Genomic DNA, 18082 nt, shown 5'->3' with positions numbered 1-18082 from the left:
GCTATTACTGTCACGTCTGGAATTTGGTTGTTCTGGAAGTGAAATTCTACTTGGTCAGATTTTTGTTCAACCATGTGGCACGTGCCGTTTAAACTAACATGGTTGACACTCTGTTTTAATTTTATTGGTCAGCTAGTCTGGGTCCAGAGGACCTTGTTTACGCAATCTATTAGGGGTGACAACCTTCTCAGGAGGGCATTCCCTAGAAAACAAGGCATGCCCTCTGGAGTCACTACTATGACCGGGTGTTTCACCTTGTGTCGCCCAATTTTAATGTCCAAATCTGCAGTCCCCTCGAAGGAAATTTCCTTTCCGTCAAGGTTCTGAAGTTGTCCAGGAAGAGAGGTGAGAGGAATACGGTAATTCTCCCCCTTCCTGCATTTAGTTCATCAAAGGCCCTTCTGGACAGAAGAGTAGCTTGGGATCCAGTGTCCACCAGTGCCAAAATTGTACCCTGCCCCTGCACTTGTACCGGGGCATAGTATCTTCCCTCCTTCTCCTCAAGGAGGCACAGATAATGCACATTTTTGGACAACTGGCGGGCTAATGTTTTAGTTTTGGACATTGCGAGAGAAGAGATTTGGCCAGAATTCTGTGGAGAGTAATGGGAATCTGCAAGAAAAAGTTGGCAACTGGAAATCAGAGCCATTGTGGGTTCCCCTGGTTCCGGTTCTGGGCCACCCCCCCTTTTTGGAGGCAGTCACCAGGATGGGTTTGAACCAGGGGATTTTGATGCGGTTGGTTCTGGGATGAGATGATGGGCGGCGCTAGCTCAGTCCCCACATCTCCCCAGTCGGGATGTGAATCCCTTGGGTCCCATCTTTCTTTGGGAGGAGTTCCCCCATCTCTGAAGGAGAAGATCCTTTTCCCAGGATCCTCTGAGGATCCCTCTCCCTCAAATTGGAAGATCTGTACCTCCTCCACAAACTGGGTCTGCTTGGGTCCTTTGTTTCTCCTACCTCCTCTCTGCTCCTTGGGTGGCAGACTTTCAGGGGTAGGAGATTTTGTTTCCGGTTCCTGGGTTTCCAGGGTCTGTTTACAAGTGGGGAAGGAAGCTTCCTCCAAGGCTTTACACCCCCCTTCCCCTTGTGCCTCCTCCCTGGGAACCGGTGGGTTATCGGGGTGCTGCCACCGTCATTGTTCTGGAGCACCAGACCCAGAGTTTGGGGCATTCTGCGCCAGCATGCTCATCTGAGGGTTCTGTTGTGACCCAGATCCCGTGCCATATTTTGGACCTGGCGCTCTAACTGTGAAACCCACTCAGGCTGATACGGGGTTCTATTTTCTCCCCTGGGCTGATCCCGGGAAGGGTAGCTATCCATTCTCTGGTAGTACCCCGGGTTGGGAAGATTTGGGTACCCCTCCACCCTTGGCCTCCCCTCTCCTGGATTAGGTGGTCTGGGCTCAGGGAATTGGGAAAGAAGGATAGATGATTTTGGGGCTGGAAATTGGGTGGATTCCTGGGGAAAAAGTTCTGCCGAAGGTTTGGTGAATTTCCGCCCTCCTGTGGGAAGTTAGGAGGGAAGTTCCCTGGGTTGGGTGCCTGGTTGGATCCCCCCCTTGGGTTGGAGGAGTCCACACATACCCCAGGATGGCTCGGTTTCCCTTGTAGTGGGGACTTACATAGTCAGGGGAGCGAGGGACCCCATTTGTGGGACTACCTCCTTGACTCCGTGTCTGTGACTGGCCCGAGGGCCTTCTGGGATGAGAATTTTTCAGTGCAGGCAGGTTTTCAGGCCCCCCCATCTCCAAATCTAAAGTGGGGGCAACCTTTACCTCTGCCACCTTGGCAGCAGCAGGGGTGCTGGTCGATTTGGGGCTTTTCTGGGCGTTATTTTTATTTTCTGTGGGCTTCTGCACCTCATAGATCCGGGTAGCCTGTTCAATGACCCAGTCTAGTGACCTTTTCTCGTGAAAATCTCTCACTAGCTGGGTCATTATGTATTTGGGTAAGGCATGGAAAAACGTATTTACAAACTCTTTACTGTCCGTGCGCACCCTTTTGGTAGTCTGCGCAAAGGCACGCTTCAATTCCTGCACAAATTCTTGTGGGGCCTGATCCTCCCCACATTGCAAATTGTAGGCTGCCTTGCGAGCCTCTTGGGGATTTCTGTGAACAGAAAAATGTTTCAAGATGGTCGCCCTATATGTGGACCATCTTGAATGGTTTTGGTTCTGCAGCCCCGCAAAGAAACTGGAGTATTCTGGGGAGAATGTCCATTTGACATACTGAATGCAGCTACTGCTGTCCTTCAAATGGAAAGTCTCCATCATTTGCTCGTAAAGCTCTAAGTGTTCCCAAACAGAATACTTGGTGTTCTTGTGATTAGGGGTGATGGCACTCCGTATTGCCTTAATCTGTTTTAAGGGGTCCTTAAGCAAGGCCCTTTTTGCCTTATTGGCCTTTTTAGTTCGGGTAACCCTGGTCCATTCATCCTCTGACTCAGAAGCACTGCTCCCAGAGGTGCCCATCTGATCTTCCAGGTTTTTCCGGGTTCTGCGAGCCTGGGAATGGCTGGCAGAATGTGGGGTCCTGGTCTCCTGTGTCCTGGGATGCTCAGAGGAGTCTTCAGATCCCTCCTTGCTGCCGCGATTTGATGGGTACCCCCCCCTCTGACCTAACTGGGCAGAGGTTTTCAGGATGCCCTTAGTGGGCCTACTCTCCTGGGGTTCCCCGCTAAATTGCACTGTACTTAGGTGCCCATACCCGGATGCCCGCCCTTCCATTCCTGGGTGGTACTGGCCTATGAGCCCCATACTTTTGGTTGGATAGTAATCTGCCATCCCTGTGGCCCTGTGCTCATGTGCGCCAGGGGACATGGGGGTGGCAGAGTCCAGGGACTGGGAGAGATGAAGGCTTCTGGTAATAGGGCTCCTGAGGTTATGCGCAGGTGTTTTCCTTTCCCAGCGAACCTCAGCTCTATCAGCCCCTGCTCCCTGTTGCAATGCAAGAGCCTGTGCTTTCAGTTCCTCAGTCAAGGCCTTAGTAGACTCTATCAGTCTCTCCTGCATGGCTACCTGTTGCTGGAGCCTATCATTGTCCTGGCAGAGAGCCTCTTTCTCTCTCTGTGCTTCCTGGTTGGTCCTGGAGTACTGGGCCAGTCTTTGCTGCAGGAGGGTTACCTCCTGAGTCCCATCCCTACTGGCCTGTTCCTTTCTTGCCAGAGCATCTTCCACCCTCCTGGTGTGTTCTAACAAGTTCTGATGCTCTTTTGGAGGTAACCCAGTCTCTGGAGGGCCAGGTGATTTTCTTCCATTTTTCTTTTTAAGTGGCAGACTTCCTGGCCTAAGGTGTCCCTTTCCTGACTAAGAGCCTGCATCTGTGCCGCCAGGTCATCCCTCTGCCTTTGAAAGGCACCAGCTTTCTGGTGCTCCTCCTCAAATTCTGTCTGGGTATCCAGGTCTTTCAGAATCAGTTTGTTGCGCTCTGCCTTCTCCCTATCTAGGTGGCTTTACAGGGTGACTACCTTCTCTGCGCATGCCCTATTGAAGTCCAGCTGTTGCTCCATCGCGGCGGAACGGGAAAGAGCACGGCGGCCATCTTAAAAAACACAATCCATTTCCATCCTCCGCAACCAGTGGACATCTGACCCTGAGAACCGGCACAAAACATCAGCTACATCTACCCTTCGAGAAAATGCCTAAAGTTGTCAAGAAAAGTTGTGACCGCCAGCGGCAGGACCGTTTCAGCAGGGAAGAGCTGAACATGTTGGCGGAGACCCTCCAGGAAAATGCCGCTGTAGTCTTTTCCACCCAAATGACCAGACCGGCTATCGCACAGAAGAAGGCCATATGGGCCCTAGTTGCACAGCGGGTCAGTGCAGTTGGGACAGCACCCCGCAACGCGAATCAGTGCCGTAAGTGGTGGGATTATCTCCGGCTCCACGTTAGGAGCATCTTGTCTGCCAACAGGAACATGGGCATGGCAACCGGCGGAGGATCAGAGTCCCCAATAAAATTGGAGCCCTGGGAGGAAATCTGTGCCACTACAATCGTCATCGAGAGCATCGAGGGGGTAGGAGAAATGGAGAGAGGAGCCCCGAGATCAGGCGATGCAGGTAGGTGCCTCAAATCAAGCCATGCAAAAGTCACTGAAGTCCATATTCATGTGAAGCACAATGTTGCCTAATAGTGTTAATGCGACACATCAGCAGAAGACTGCCTACAGCCATTTCTGACCTCCACCCTGTACACATACAGTATGCACACCCTAACTGTAGGCACCCACATACCTCCATGCTACTTCCACACAAAAGGGAGACAACCTGTATGTCCCTGCCTCCAATGTGCAGCATCTAGTAATCAAAATGATGGCAGTCATCACAATGCCCGCTCAATGTCCGCAGACCCATCAATAACACTTTCCCTCCTTTGCTCCACCACAAGCTCCCATTCCGACATCGACGAGGAAGACACTACTGCCACCACACCTGCCAAGAAGGCCAGGACCGCAGTGCCAGCACACCAACCCTCCACCTCTGCTGTACAGACTAAACACCCACAGCAGCCAAAATCTGTGGGAGAAACACAGGACAGGGCACGGACAGGCACCACAGCAAGCAGCACAGTACCAGCAGCAGCAGCAGACATCCACCAACTGGTGGCCACAGAAGGGACTGTGTCTGCAGGAAGCAGCACAATCGGGGAAATTGCTGCCATCGCAGCTTACTCTGACAGTGATGCGGGGAATGATGAGGAGATCGTTGTAGGACCCCCCACTGCCCACCCTCATTCCCCCTACCTGTCCCAAAGCAGCCAGCATGAAGATGCCACACAGGGGCAATCAGATGATGAGTCTTGGCCATGCTCTCCATGCTCACTGCAAGATGTGCAGGAGGTGAGCAGCCCAATGGAAACACCACTGGCAATATCCATGGCCCAGAAAAATCAACAGTCGTTGGAGGAGATTATCACACGGCAGCACCAACTCTCCTCACTCCTGACTGAGCATGTGGCAGAATGTGGGGGTGCAAGGGCAGCAATGGAGCAATGCGCAGAGACCGTGAAGGCTGCAATACAGTCCTCCACAAAGGACATCTGTGCTGAACTTGCCGCGGTGCGGCACATGCTCTCTGAGCTAGTTCAGTCAATTAGGGACATGCGTTCCAATGAGCAGGCAGGTACCTCCTCCGCTGCCAGTTCAACCCCAAGCAGCCCCGTCCGCCGATCGGGCAGGAACCTGCGGAGCACAAGCAGGGGTGCCCCAGGGGTCGGGAGAGGGGGCTGCCAATAGTGGCCGGCCAGTGGAAAAATCCAACATTAGCCACTTCATCACAGGGTGTGTTGGGGAGTTCAGGGGGGAGGTGGGTGTGTTGAGGAGTTCAGGGGGGGGGGTGTTTGTGTTGGGGAGTTTAGGGGGGAGGGGGGAGTGGGTGTGTTGGGGAGTTCAGGGGGGAGGCGGGAGTGGGTGTGTTAAACCAATTCACATTTACAATACACTTTTCCCTTTTGCACAAATCAAATGTGTGAACATTGCTCATTGCGTATGTGTGCTTTATTGGTGTACAGTCCACAGTGTGCATGTCCCAGACACACACAGTGCCCCAAGTGTCGTCTCCATGTGACACACACCAGCCGTGTGTGCTAGAAGCATTGGTTGATGATATTTTGACGCATGTCACGTCCCTCCTGTGCATCGCCTCCTCCATGAGGTGCGGCCCCATCTGCACCCTCCTCATCCTCATTGTCAGGTGGTTGCAGTTCAGCGTCAGGGGGCAGGGGCACATTTCGTCTGATGCAGATATTATGTACCATTACACATGCCATGACCATCTTTGCCACCTTCTCATGGCGGTATTGGAGTGACCCACCAGACCTGCTGAGGCAGCGAAACCGTGCCTTCAATAGGCCAAATGTCTGCTCAATCACCACACGGGTTTGTGTATGTGCACGATTAAAGTCCTCCTCGTGCTGGTTCTGTGGGTTCCGGACTGGGGTAAGGAGCCACCTCTTCAAGGGATAGCCTGCATCACCTGTATGTGGGCAACAATGTATGTGTCAGTCATGTCATCAAATTCCATTAATGACTTGGCTACATGGCATGCATTCATCTCTCACTGTGTACTACATTTACATGCACTATTTGAGTCACACTATGAGACCGGTATATGTGTATTCCTCTCATGGACTGTTTTGCATGCCATCAGCCAGTGAATGCAGGGGGGTTCAGTGCCTTGTGTGTGCCCATCCACTGTGTCAGTCCATAGCGTTTCTTTTGGTGACCTGGCAGGTGTCCAGTGATATCAATGCTCTCATCATGGCAACATTGCTGTCAGCCTCATGTTGACCTCACTGGGGACTTCAAATGTCGTTATGCTATTTTGATGGTCCTCGGTGTCTGTGTAGTGGTGTATTGATGTTGATGTCCGTCATGTGCCTCCTTTGTGCGCAGTTATTGGGGACTGCCCTTTCAGTTGATGGTGTTTGATGCCGTGTATTGGCTGGAGTCACTGGATGTAGGTGAATTTCGTTGAGGTGGATGGGGTCTGATTCAATGCAGTGCACTTGCAGATGGTTGTGTCATGGTTGGGAGACACCTTCAATCACATGGTTGGGCTGCTTACATCGGGCATTATGTGTTCAGGTGTCGGCTGAAGTTTGGCCTGCCTTAGGGTATGTGCTGGCTCCATTGGCTCTGGTACTCGCAGCCAGGTAAGGCATGCATCACTCCCCCCCCTTTCAGCCAGGTAAGGCATGCACCCCCCCTTTCGGCCAGGTAAGGCATGCTTCTCTCCCCCCCTTTCGGCCAGGTAAGGCATGTATCCCCCCCCCTTTCAGCCAGGTATAGTATGCATTGGTACGTCAATCACCTACCCACTTCACATTTCCATGCACATGACATGTGACTCACCGAGTAGCGAGGATCTTGGCCCTGCATGTCGCTCCATGTAGCGTGGTATAGTGGAGTTCCGCAGGACCATTGAATCATGGGTTGATCCGGGGAATCGGGCACAACAATGTGTGGTGATCCTGTTGGAGTCACATACCATTTGCACGTTGATTGAGTGGAATAGTTTACGTGTGTGGTACACTACCTCAGTGGCATGTGGGACCACCAATTCTACATGGGTGCAGTCAATGGCACCAATGCAACCAGGTATGCTGGCCAGTGCATGGAAACCCACTTTGGTGTTTGCGATCTCCTGGGCAGACCGTGGTAAGGATATGTGGTCGTCTGTGTGCTTGAGGAGGGCATCGAGCACTTGGATCAGCGTACGTGAGAATAATGGTTGTGAAATGCCATGCAAGTGCCCCACTGTGTGCTGGTAGGTGCCTGTGGCCAGGAAGTGGAGCACGCACACTACCTTCAGTAGGGGGGGATGGCGGTGGGTGTTTCAATCATGCTGACGATGTTGTCGTGTATCATGTCCACAATGGTGGTGATGGTGTCCCGGTCCAAACAGTACAAGGTGTGGATCTGCTCAGGGTGAGGTTGAATGGACTGGCTCGGATGTGTGGGATTGGGGGCTGCCTGCTTGGTTGCACTGGCTGTGCTGGTGGGGCTTGCTGGCCCTGCCTTGCCCTCCTCCTTCTCCTCCTGCGTCTCCTCTGTGCTGCCTGTTGTTGTTGTTGTTGTTGTTGTTGTTGTTGTTGTAGCACTTGCATTGCAATCAGGTCCTCCAGCCCTAACATTGCTAGTCGTATTGGAATCATTGTGGAATGTGACTGGGTGTGGGAAGGGGTGGGGTGTGCTCTTTTTGTACTTGGTCAGTCTGTATTGACTCCACCTGTGCTGATTGTGTGCACCTGTGGCAGCTGGGAGCACTGCACATGGCCATTTAAGGTTGGTCCGCGATGGCGGTATTAGCACCATGGCGGTAAGGTACTTTACGGCCTTCGCAAGGGCGTTAAGAGCATGTCCGCTTGACTCGTGATATTCCCCACTTTGCGCCATGGCGGTATTTACGGCATGGGGGGTCGCGTGCCCGCGCCCTTGGTGCTGTTAACGGCACCGTTAATTACGGTGCCGCTGATTGCACTTTCTCGGGTCATAATCGGACCTAGCGGTAAGCGATGCCGGTAATCCTTTACCGGCATCGTTTTTCACTTACTGCCAGGGTCGTAATGAGGGCCACTATCTACTCTCATTTTCTGACTCCTGGCTCCTGTGCAGCCTCTGCTCAGAAGAGACCAGGTTAGATCGGGCCTTCTCTAATGCCATCTGTTGCCTATTTGCCAGATCTTGGCCTTCAGCACATTTGTCCTGTATGGCTCCCATATACAAATACAAATATGCCACTATCCTAACAATCTTGTTGTGCTCATCTTTGGCCTTAGGGGCCATGTATAGTTCGCTCAGGGCCACGTGTAAGGGACCCTGATCTTTTCAACTGTCTAACCCAGTCGCATTGACCTGTTGTGTGATCGCCTGCAGCCACACATTCTGGTCCTGTTCAGACCATTCACCTCTCACAAACAGTTTATGTAAGGGGTGCTCTCTAGCTATCTTCATATCTACCAATGTCGTCATTCTGGAAACTGATTTCCTTCCTGACTTACAGAAGTTTGTATTTTATTTTGCAAAACAGACCGTCTCCTTAGAGCGTCCTTCTTTTGAGGGGTGATTTTACAGTGTAACACAGCATGGTGATCCACAGGATTTATGTATCCTGTCAGTTAGCACACTGTATTAAGCTGCACAAGTGGTAATTCTAATCCAGACGTCCCGGCTTGAGCCCCACCTATGTAAAGTGACTTCAATTCAGTACTCCAACTAAGTCAGTGCCTAGTATGGGATGCCCAAGGGAAGCCCTTAATTATTTATTTTTATGACATGTTCATGAATCTGGATGATAAACCCTTGTATAACGCCCCTCTCTTTGAAACCCCCTGACCTCACTGAGCCAAGAAGTAGGTTTGTTTTGCAAATTAAAAGATTTATTTTACAAATTAAACAATATATATATATCACACTTTTATAAATAAATTAATATTTGACAGCACACTTATGAATATGACAGTGATCAACAATGGATAATATTACACTAGCACACTTTTTGAATTACTTAGGAGTTGGTAGAGAAAGGATAAGGTAGCTGAGAATACTTTTATGGGTTCAAGGAAATGCAATGATGGAAAAGAATGCAGCACAGAAATAACTGAGATGGTTTCCACAAGAGATAATATGATCACTTTTTCTTTTGACAATTCACTCCCCCCCTATGCAATATAAGGAGATGGAAGAGAAGCACACAATTTTCAGGAACACAATCAAATGCAATACCAATTCAGTTCCCACCTAGCAAGCTTAGAACAACAGGGATGATTTTAAAACACAGGCAAGAATACTTTAAATGGGATTTGCAAAGAAGTGAAAATATGCTAAAAATGATTTTAATTCCCTATAGGAGATAGATACACTAGCAATGATTCATGATGAATTATCAGATTGAAAAAGGATTTCCGCAGTTGCAAGCAAAAGACAGCAATTTTGACAGATTGAGAAATCTGATTCAAATTGTAATTCGCGGCACTTTTTTCGAGTATGCAAAGCGCGATAATGGAAAAACTACAAGGAGTAGAAAGTTTAGGGCTTGTTGGAAAGCTGAGGATCTTAGCTTTAAAATGAAAGTTAAATCCAGTTCCTAGCACACGCGGTTCAAAAGATACGGACGATTTTGTGGAGGTCGATTTTCAAAAATGAAATAATGATTCAGAATGGCAAATGACACTTTCACAGGTTTGAAATCACAGAATGAACACACGATTTGTATGATGCAGTTCTAAATAGGTGGAAATGGTTTCAATTAGATTATTTTTAAACTAAGAGATTGGTTTGCACAGCTGGATACTCATTCCAAATTTTGGAATAGGCCATCAAGATCTGGTCATGTTTGGGCTTCACTCGCTACGGACGGTCTCTGGTACCGGTTCTGCTCACAGCGATCTGGTCTGGGTCTCTGGTTTTGGCAAATGTTCTGGCACTGCACAGCAGTCTGGTCTGGGTCTGGTCTTCTATCGGCACTGCACGGCGGTCTGGATACAGCTCTGCTTTCTGGGTTCTGGCACAGGGTTCTAGGCCAGAATCAAACAGCTCGCCCGGCTGTTGAATAGTTTGGTTAGGTTGCTGGATTCTGATGCCTCTGAAGGATTCAGCTTGTGGACTAGGCCTCTCTGCTACAAGTTCTGAAGTCTGGATTCTAAGTTCTGGTTCTGAAGTCTTCTGGATTTGAAGTCTGGATTCTAAGTTCTGGTTCTGGAGTCTTCTGGCAAAGCGCTTCGCAAGAAATCAGTTTGAATTGGAAAGTGAATTCCCCACCTGGGTCTCAGTGGCTCTTTTTATGTCTTTTGAAAGTGGGTGGGAAGGCTGACTTTCTATGCCCAACCCTTTGAGGATCCTAATAGGTTCAAGGATTTTCTGTGCTGTCACTGGAGAACAGAGTTGTGAGTGCAATCTATTGAAGAAACGCCCCTTTGCTTTTACTGAGAACCCAATTTTTGATAATCAAACATGTTTCCAAGGTATACAAGTTGTTAAGAATATATGTACACATCCCAGATTAATTTAATACAGTTCTCTGTTCAAGCCCCATGTTCCTGCGAGCTTGGGTTCAGAAACGACAACATTTTGCGCTTTTTAGTGACTTTTGCCATATTGGTTTTTCCTCAAAATGTACACAGACCTGCCCCCTCTCCCTGAGCATATTAATATAAGTTATCATGTCTCTAGCACAAACACCGTACCCACAATATTCATACATCCCAGGGTTTGGCCTCAGAACATCACACAGAGTTGAACTTAGTCTCAATTTGTAGGGACATTTTTCATATAAAGAATCTCCAAATTGTACATTTATGTAAGCTTAATACAATATTTTATAAGCAATTAAACAAAACCTACATTGGCATCTTCTTCAGTACACCCATTTGCTTGTTCCCACCCCCGGGAACTTGGCTTGACTCAGAGATCAAATGTCTTCCTTCCCCCAGAGCAACTGTTCACAATTACACCTCAAATCAGCATATTCTATTCAGCCGAAGAGTCTATTGTGTTGCCTGAGGTCAGCAGAGCAGGGTGCCACTCTGCATATGGTTAACAGAAACCTGTGATCTCCTTGTGCTGTTGCTGGTAAGGGCAGGTGTGAATGTTTCCCATTGACAGAGGCCTCTTGAACTTTTAATTAGATCAGACTGCCTTCTGATGTGGGGCCTGGGAACAGTAGGTGTTGAGAATTCACATTAACCAGTAAGGCTTTGAAGTTTCCAGCTAACTCAGGTTCCTTGTCAGCTCCTGAAAGACAGGCCTCTTGTCAGAGTTTAGACCGCTAGCGCCGGTTAGTGTCGAGCGCCGGTACTGCACCCCTTTTTGGGAGCTGTCTTGAATTAATACATTTAAAAAAAAAGGGATTTTACTTGATAGTATTTACTAACAGTGTATTGCTATAGATTCTGCAGTAGAGTAATTTTGTGGCCATGATTTTAGCAATTTCTGACATCAATTAAAACAGATTTTGAACAGCACCATATTCCTTTGCACTGCTTTCACTCATGGCGCTTCTGGCCCATCACGCTCGCAATGGTGGGTGGCAGGTCAGGCGACCATTTTGGTGTGCGCCAAAACTGCATGGTTTCCCTGGATTCTAGCGCAAATGTGGGCTTTTCAGCCATCTTGGATTTTCTAAGCCCATAGCACCAAATGTTGTAGCATAATAGTTCAAACGTGGGCCAAGGCACCTGACGCTGCTCCTCACTGCCCAAAACACACTTTCTGAGCTACACTTATCAAGCCTGCCAGGGTTTTTTCAAAGCAGTCTCAGAGCTAATGGTTAAATTGGTGCTGAAAATGCACTACTGGTGGTTTAATAAAAAATGTCTTATCCATGCAACAGTATGCCTTCTGCCGTCTGATTATAAGCAATATGCTTGACCTTCACTGAACTTGTGTTAGAGCCAAGCGTTGGCAAAGCCAAGAGTTTAGGCTTGTGTATAAGTAATAAGTAGGCATTTGCTAGGCAGGTGCACCATTTTTCAGCTGCTACCATTAATGTTCAGTTAGTAGTACCATTACAGCAATGGCTGGCATATACCTTTCCCATGTCTACACAAAAGCTTAAAGTGTTGGCACTGCCAGTGCTGGTTCAGTGCCCAAAGGACCTCCTCTACCACCATGCCACCTACCCCAGCCTCCTTTCCAGACCTTCCCCGCCTTTTTATTTTCTTTCCATTTTTGCTACAGCTGCTCCACTCCCTGTCCCCTCATGTCCAATTCAAATACTTTTTAGATCAGTGGTCCAGTAATGGACCCTGCTGCCATTTCCCCCTGCACAGTGTATGCGGGGCAGCGGGCTTGGTTGGGGGCAGGGCTGCCCACCCTCTGGGATTTTAGAAAAGTGATAACTGGATTTTTGTAAAAGGGTGCATGCACACAGCCCCATACCCTGTGTACACTAAGAAAGCCCTCTAAAGTTGGGGTGAGTGGCAGACGAACATTGTTGGCTCATTGGTGTACCTATTTATCATGCCATATGGCTGGGATAGTGATATAAGCATACAATTGTGAGGGCATGGTACACATGGGCCTCCGTGTAAAATAATTTCCTCAAAACCCACCCTAGCAACAGACTGTCTGCCAGCTTCATCACCGTACATTCTTATCATTTTGCACAGATTGCATGTCCCCATTTTGTGTAGTTTTTTCTTAGCTCCTTTGCCAAGAGTGTATGTAAAGTAATATGTGGGGTGTTTGTGAATTGCTTGTTAGCAAGGTAACCCAAAAAGGTGCTCAGTAATAGTGCACCAGTAGCTTCTTATGCTTGGCCAGTAACATACTACACAACACAAAATATGAACCCTATTTAGACTGTTTTTGGTCCTAAAGTATGTCTTTCATTTTAGAGAGAGGTTCTAGTTATAGACTAGAGGGAACAAGGAGCAGTCGCCGAAGCAGTTGCATATAGTTGGACTTAATTTTGAAAAGATGTCAGCCACAGAATAACAGAGCCATAGATACTACACGCAGTGCAGCACCAGTTGGATCAGGTAAGGAAAGCACAAACACCTAGATTTGCCTCCTTGTTAAGTTGCAGGTGGTCTCCAAAGTACGTGTAGTAGTAGGGAAAGATATATGCTTCAGTTCTTCAGTGGGGCTGTGAGCATGTGATTGCACAAGTGGCTTGGTAATGAAAGCCGGATGGGGCTCCATTTCTAGCATGTTGTCAAATTTCTGTGTCAATTTAAAGATGCTGAAATCACTGCAACTTTTCTATCTACTGGACTTTAACCTCCCTTCCCACCCCTTGCTTATACTGCATGTTTATGTCTGGTGAACACATAACTATTTACTTAGTTTGCCTTAAGACATGAGGCACCAATCTCATATGCGGCTTGTTCCGACCTTTCCATGGCAACACATTTTTATCAGAGAAACGTGTTTACAAGAGCATCATTCTGAGGTTGAGGGGATACTCCCCATAGTGTTGGACCAGCCAGTAACCAGAGAATTAGAGCAGATGTGGAGTTGTCCCGCCAGCCTAACAGTGTGCCAGGATCTGAGGGAGCAACCCCAGCAGTTTCGGACCCAAACACCCAAAAAAGAGTCTCAACACAAATGCTTGCAGCAATGAGTGCATGCAGTACGCAATTTATGAACATTATGAGAATTGTATTTTTGTTGGCAGTGACTCTAGCATGGACTATGTTGACATTAAATGCAAGTGGTGTATGATGAAGAGGACCATTATGAGGGTGCGAGACTCTACCAGATGCACCCATCTAATCATGTCTTTTTTCAGAAGGAACAGAAAGCTTCCTGGGAAGCTAGGTTTAGAGGTTTGATGCTTGTGTACAATTGACTGAAAAAAGCTTAGCAGGGCTGGTCAGGCTCTGGTGGAAAAACAACCCATGTATTTACAGACATTTGAATGAGTGCCGAGAAGGATAGGGGTGGTGTCAGTGCTACTGACTTGCTATGTGTTCAGCATGCCTGAAATGATCATATGACTACGCAGCATTCTGCGGTCAAGAGGTGTTGAGGCATTGTCGGGTGTTGGTAGACGGAGAGTTTATGTGAACAGCACAACCAAATGTTTATCGTAGTACTTGCTGTATACTGATGTGTGTGGTTAGTCATGCCTGCAGCAGTGGAGTGGTGCATTATACTATACCATTGCTGTCAATTTGACACACTTTGATGTTAGAGCGCCCGCTCAGGTAATTTACTTCTTCTGTTGACTCTTTCAGCTGTGATAGAAACAGTTAGAAGCAACAATAGCCTAATCGCCACAGGAGGCCAGATTCTTCAATGTGCGCTAAGGATCGATTGTGGGGTGGTGTTGGTTCTATCCCAGCCGCCGTGCTTCTACTACTATTGTTGTGATGAACCCATTTTCTGTCCGTTTGCCTGGTGCAGTCTTTCATGAATTCTGTGACATTACATGTGAGGGTGCTGTAAATCAGCTAGTGGTGCTTGGGGGACGTCAGGGTCATGATGGGTGTATGTAGTGTCTATGGACCAGGCCACTGCAAACACAGTTGGCACCGTCAGGTATATGGAGACAAATAGGTTGAAGATGCCACAAAAGCAGACAAATCTGCCTGGGCATATAGTTCATATACTTAGCATTAATCAGAGGTAGTTTTCAGTGAGGCAGATGTGTAGAGGAAGAGTGTTCCAGAGAAACCGCCGTAGAGGCATCACCTTCTCAGGTTCAAGTAGTGGATCTTCCTCTGACGACCAGTCCAGGTCACAACAGGGCCGAAAACAGGCAAATTTTGCATATCCCCCGCAACCCCCACCTCCCTTCTTTCCTTTTTTAGTTGGGGGCTTTGGCAACCCGCAATGGGTGCAATAACAATGGGGTTTCCCCGCCCGGGGAGGCAGGGCAAACCAACGCCGGCGCCGACAGAAGTATTGAATCCCCTAGCTAATGTTCAAACTACTCCTGTCTTTAATCTAGCTCAGATCCATCTCTCTGAATCTGAATTATCTGTACTGTCTAAAGGTTTATCCTTCGTACCAACATCTCCAACAGATTGGTATGATTCAGAAATGGAGATACGCACTTTTCTCTGCAAAGTGAGACTGAGAACCTTCTTTCAGGAACATGATTTGGGTGTAGAGGATGATGAGGATGACACTGGCCTTCACCTGCCCTCAACCTTCACCCCATCTGACAGTCAAGTCCCCCATGACCTTCTGACCTTTGAAAGATGCGTCCTAGAGGACCTGGCTCGACTGAAACCCAGAACCATGAGAACTAGGCATAACCTCTCCGTAACAGAAAGACAAGCTTTGACATCACTACAGAATAACAAAGGTATTGTCATTAAACCATCGGATAAGGGAGGGGGCGTAGTAATTATGAGCAAGAAACAATGCAAAGCCATGGTACTCCTGTTACTCAACGACAGGGAGAGCTACAGCATTCTTCGCAAAGACCCTACAAAGGACCTCTGTCAGGAAATTAGCGATGCCGTTGCCTACGCACAAGAAAGAGACTGGATCTCAGAAAAGGAGACAGCCTTCCTGAGCAGACCATCAGGGAGAACACCTTGTTTTTATGCCCTACCAAAAATACATAAAGACCCCCTTAATCCTCCTGGTCGCCCGATTGTTTCCGGCTGTGGCTCCAGTCTGGAGCCCCTCTGCAAGTTTGTAGATCACTTTCTACAGCCTATCAGTATACAAACACACACATACCTAAAGGACACAACACACACCATCTCAATTTTTGAGGGCTTACCGTTTGACCCTTTAGCTCAGTTTCTGGTGACAATGGACATCAAGTCCTTATACACTAACATCCCCCAAGCTGAAGCTATCAAATGTGTTCGGGAATGGATATCTGCTGATCCAAACCCCCACAAGACCCTGATTAACTTTGTACTGGAACTTATGGAGATTGCATTATGCAAAAACTTCTTCACCTTCGACAATGTAATATATCTACAGACTTAAGGAACTGCTATGGGTGCGGCATTTGCCCCTAGTCTGGCAACACTGTATATGGCCAAATTTGAGAATGATTATATCTCCTCGGACCTTAACCTGTGGCAGACTCAGATTAGTAATTGGCACTGATATATTGATGATGTGATTTGTACTTGGACTGGTACCGAAATCGAGCTCAAAACATTTTGGACATGGCTCAATACCTGCAATCGGGATATACAATTTACCATGGACCACAGCAATGCTGAGATTAATTTCTTGGATTTAATAATCAGACATAAAGAGGGCTCCCTACAATGTGACCTCTACCGTAAACCTACAGACAGGAATACTCTCCTGCATTATACTAGCAACCACCCAGCCCACACTAAGGACAATCTGCCTTATGGGCAATTCCTCCGGATTCGGAGGAATTGTACCTCGGTGGTGGACTATAAACAACACTCAGCAGCCCTCTCTACGCACTTACAAGCTAGAGGCTATCCTAAAAGACAACTTGCACAGGCCAGGAAACGGGCACGTAATTCTAATCGAGACAACCTCATCCATCCGGAGCAGGAAGATTCCCCGCCCATTGAGAATTGCATGACATGTGTGGTAACCTTTGGCACACACACTGCACAATTAAAGAAAATTGTCAATGAACATTGGCATATCGCACGCCTGAACCTAACAGGTGAGTAGCCCCCGAGGTTCGCTTACAAACGTGCGAAAAATATAAAAGAACACCTGGTTCACTCCCTCTATCAACATGACTCAATGGACGGCAGCTCTCGCACACTCCGTCCCCTACAGGGTCATCATCCATGCGGCAATTGTGTCACTTGTAAATTCACCAAGAAGATGAAAACCTTTCCGATTGGTGGACGACAATAAAGATTACCCCTGCTAGCTGCGCAGGGAGTATTAATTCTATTAAAGACTAGGAGGCGAGCATTATGCTTCAACTTCTTTAATTTACTACTCTTCACAGCAGTTTCAACAAACTCAAAACTATAACAAAACACTGAAAACAGTCTGAACAGACTTTTTCCTCCTTGAACTACAATCCCCATAGTCTCTGTAGTCCATCATACTCCTGCTCAGCTATGACCATATCCTGTCCCTGAGCTCCTCCTCTCTTTTACTCGCTCTGAAAGTCACAGTGAAAACTCCACACTTAGTCCTGCAACCGGCAATAACTTGAACCACTCCAAACGAATGTCGCACTCCTTCTACTCAGGCAACGACTTCTACTAGTCTCTCACTTCAATTGTTCTTCTGCTCCTCTCCTAGAAATAATAGAAAGCAGAAAATCAGGGAGGTGTCCATGTATTGCTGCAAGCCTCATATTATTACCACATACGATCATTCAATAATATGCACAATACATCTCTCGGGTGGGAATTTAATGCTCGCCTCCTAGTCTTTAATAGAATTAATACTCCCTGCGCAGCTAGCAGGGGTAATCTTTATTCTATGACAAGACTGGAGGCGAGCATTATGCTTGTTAAAAGCTGTCCCAACACTGTACTCGCCATACTCTCCGTTGGTTTAAAATAAAATTCTCTAAATGTGCGCTCATTCGCCCAGTCTGCTGCTGCCATAATATCTTGCAAGGGAACCCCCGTCCTATATGCTTTGGACGCCATGGCCCCCCTCACTGAATGCGCACCGAATTGCTGTAAATCAATCCCTGCTGCTAGCATTACTTCTCTGACCCATCTCGCTATGGTAGCTGTCTTTACCGCCTGAAAGGGCTTCCTACGCGCTATCAACAACTGACTAGTACTACTCGCTCTATTGTCTGCCGTCCTGGCCTCATATTCCTTGATGCAACTAGCTATGCACCATTTGACATTATTGGGGAAATAGGGATAGTGCGCTGTGGATGTACTTGATTTCGTCCTTTGCACCACTACGAAGGTCACTCCTTCTGGTCCGAAGGTCCTTCTATTAATTTCTAGGGCTCTAACATCTGACACTCTCTTACAGGATATGAGACATAACAGCATCGCCAATTTGCCTGACAACTGCTTGAGAGACAAGAATCTATTCACCGGCCAGCTCTCCAATAATTTCAAAACTCTTGTAACGTCCCATAGCACTGTATATCTGGGAACCGGTGGCGCTTTAAACTTAGCTCCTCGAATGAGCCTACAGACTGCTGGATGTTCACCTGCTGGCGCCCCTTCAATCGGGCACGTAATTCTA

The 18082-nt window shown here is 47.8% G+C and overlaps 2 protein-coding genes across 10 annotated transcripts in view; both read left to right on the top strand.

The window, feature by feature from the left end:
* Positions 1–18082, top strand: part of LOC138578543 (immunoglobulin kappa light chain-like) — a 491642-nt gene that overhangs the window by 329847 nt on the left and 143713 nt on the right. The window lies entirely within an intron of this gene.
* Positions 1–18082, top strand: part of LOC138578512 (uncharacterized) — a 61657-nt gene that overhangs the window by 29840 nt on the left and 13735 nt on the right. The window contains exon 2 of one of the 4 annotated variants that reach the window (XM_069649712.1): positions 12835–17010. The exons of the other annotated variants lie outside the window; for them this stretch is intronic. Within the exon in view, the coding sequence (XP_069505813.1) occupies positions 14777–15895 (1119 nt within the window). The 5' untranslated portion in view covers positions 12835–14776 and the 3' untranslated portion in view covers positions 15896–17010. Of the gene's footprint in view, positions 1–12834; positions 17011–18082 lie in introns of those variants that run through there. 4 annotated transcript variants of the gene reach the window in all.

The sequence above is a fragment of the Ambystoma mexicanum genome, chromosome 1p (genome assembly GCF_040938575.1).
Source record: "Ambystoma mexicanum isolate Mex_15411 chromosome 1p, UKY_AmexF1_1, whole genome shotgun sequence".
NCBI classification, from domain to species: Eukaryota; Metazoa; Chordata; class Amphibia; order Caudata; family Ambystomatidae; genus Ambystoma; species Ambystoma mexicanum.
This window is presented reverse-complemented; position numbering and strand designations above follow the sequence as displayed.